At 55.6% G+C, this 2,500-nt stretch overlaps 1 protein-coding gene across 1 annotated transcript in view; it reads left to right on the forward strand.

Moving 5' to 3' along the window:
- Positions 1–2,500, forward strand: part of LOC139921668 (xanthine dehydrogenase/oxidase) — a gene marked incomplete at its 3' end in the record, with an annotated part of 32,686 nt that overhangs the window by 11,124 nt on the left and 19,062 nt on the right. The window contains 2 exon segments of the mRNA XM_078282433.1: positions 1,733–1,842; positions 2,281–2,465. Of these exon segments, the coding sequence (XP_078138559.1) occupies positions 1,733–1,842; positions 2,281–2,465 (295 nt within the window).

The following is a 2,500-nucleotide window of genomic DNA, read 5'->3' on the forward strand; positions in this document are numbered from 1 at the left end:
CCGCAGCTCACACCGCAGCTCACACCTGCTCACACCGCAGCTCACACCGCAGCTCACACCGCAGCTCACACCGCAGCTCACACCGCAGCTCACACCACAGCTCACACCTGCTCACACCGCAGCTCACACCGCAGCTCACACCTGCTCACACCACAGCTCACACCGCAGCTCACACCGCAGCTCACACCGCAGCTCACACCGCAGCTCACACCTGCTCACCCCGCAGCTCACACCTGCTCACACCTGCTCACCCCGCAGCTCACACCGCAGCTCACCCCGCAGCTCACACCGCAGCTCACACCGCAGCTCACACCGCAGCTCACACCTGCTCACCCCGCAGCTCACACCGCAGCTCACACCGCAGCTCACACCGCAGCTCACACCGCAGCTCACACCTGCTCACACCGCAGCTCACACCGCAGCTCACACCTGCTCACACCGCAGCTCACACCGCAGCTCACACCTGCTCACACCGCAGATCACACCGCAGCTCACACCGCAGCTCACACCGCAGCTCACACCGCAGCTCACACCGCAGCTCACACCGCAGCTCACACCGCAGCTCACACCTGCTCACACCGCAGCTCACACCGCAGCTCACACCGCAGCTCACACCTGCTCACACCTGCTCACACCTGCTCACACCGCAGCTCACACCGCAGCTCACACCGCAGCTCACACCGCAGCTCACACCGCAGCTCACACCTGCTCACACCTGCTCACACCGCAGCTCACACCGCAGCTCACACCGCAGCTCACACCGCAGCTCACACCGCAGCTCACACCTGCTCACACCTGCTCACACTGCAGCTCACACCTGCTCACACCTGCTCACCCCGCAGCTCACCCCGCAGCTCACACCGCAGCTCACACCGCAGCTCACACCGCAGCTCACACCGCAGCTCACACCTGCTCACACCGCAGCTCACACCGCAGCTCACACCTGCTCACACCGCAGCTCACACCGCAGCTCACACCGCAGCTCACACCTGCTCACACCGCAGCTCACACCGCAGCTCACACCTGCTCACACCGCAGCTCACACCGCAGCTCACACCGCAGCTCACACCGCAGCTCACACCGCAGCTCACACTGCAGCTCACACCACAGCTCAGCACTTCTCTCATATAAACAAGTTAAAGAATGATGATTTATGCTCATGCTGCCTTCAAGGTCTCCTCGTAAACCCCTACTTCCAAGTCCTGAAGTTTTAGTATCTCTTAAAATATTAAAAATATATAGTCTTAAAATGTTATGCAAGGAAATACGAACACATCGTTTTTTGGTGGCTGTTTTGTTGTTGAGGAGAAAATGTAAATGTTTTCCTGAATTTATTAAAGCTGCTCTAGTCCAGATTTGACTGTAAAATATTAAAGCTGCTCTCTCTGTCTCTCTGTCTGTCTCTCTGTCTGTCTACCTGTCTGTCTCTCTGTCTGTCTCTCTGTCTGTCTACCTGTCTGTCTCTCTGTCTGTCTACCTGTCTGTCTCTCTGTCTGTCTCTCTGTCTGTCTACCTGTCTGTCTCTCTGTCTGTCTCTCTGTCTGTCTACCTGTCTGTCTACCTGTCTGTCTACCTGTCTGTCTCTCTGTCTGTCTACCTGTCTGTCTCTCTGTCTGTCTACCTGTCTGTCTACCTGTCTGTCTACCTGTCTGTCTACCTGTCTGTCTCTCTGTCTGTCTACCTGTCTGTCTCTCTGTCTGTCTCTCTGTCTGTCTACCTGTCTGTCCCTCAGACGGCAGTCGTGTGGTCCAGATGGACGACAGTTTCTTCCCAGGTTACAGGAAGACGGTGCTTCGACCGGAGGAGATTCTGCTGTCGATTGAGATTCCCTACAGCAGGAAGGTAAGATACTGTAATCACCTAGCAACCACCGTCAATCACCTAGCAACCACCGTGAATCGCCTAGCAACCACCGTCAATCACCTAGCAACCGCTGTCAATCACCTAGCGATTTCACTAGCATGCTTTTCACCATTAGATGTCAGGCTTTAGATTTAGGTTTGGGGTTTATGCAAAATGATGAAACCACTTCTCTCTCTATCTCTCTCTCTCTCTCCCTCTCTCTATCTCTCTCTCTCTCTCTCCCTCTCTCTATCTCTCTCTCTCTCTCTCTCTCTCTCTCTCTCTCTCTCTCTCCCTCTCTCTATCTCTCTCTCTCTCTCTCCCTCTCTCTATCTCTCTCTCTCTCTCTCTCTCTCTCTCTCTCTCTCTCTCTCTCTCTCTCTCTCTCTCTCTCTCTCTCTCCCTCTCTCTATCTCTCTCTCTCTCTCTCTCTTTCAGGGTCAGTATGTGTCGGCCTTCAAACAGGCGCCGCGCCGCGAGGATGACATCAGCATCGTCACCGCGGCGATGAGCGTCACCTTCGCTCCCGGGACGAACGTGGTGGAGCAGCTGAGGCTCAGCTATGGAGGCATGGCAGCTACTACTGTGCTGGCTAAGAAGACTGCTAACACACTGCTGGGGAGGTAACACACACACACACACACACACACACACACAC

This window comes from Centroberyx gerrardi, unplaced genomic scaffold (assembly GCF_048128805.1).
Source record: "Centroberyx gerrardi isolate f3 unplaced genomic scaffold, fCenGer3.hap1.cur.20231027 Scaffold_466, whole genome shotgun sequence".
Taxonomy (NCBI): domain Eukaryota; kingdom Metazoa; phylum Chordata; class Actinopteri; order Beryciformes; family Berycidae; genus Centroberyx; species Centroberyx gerrardi.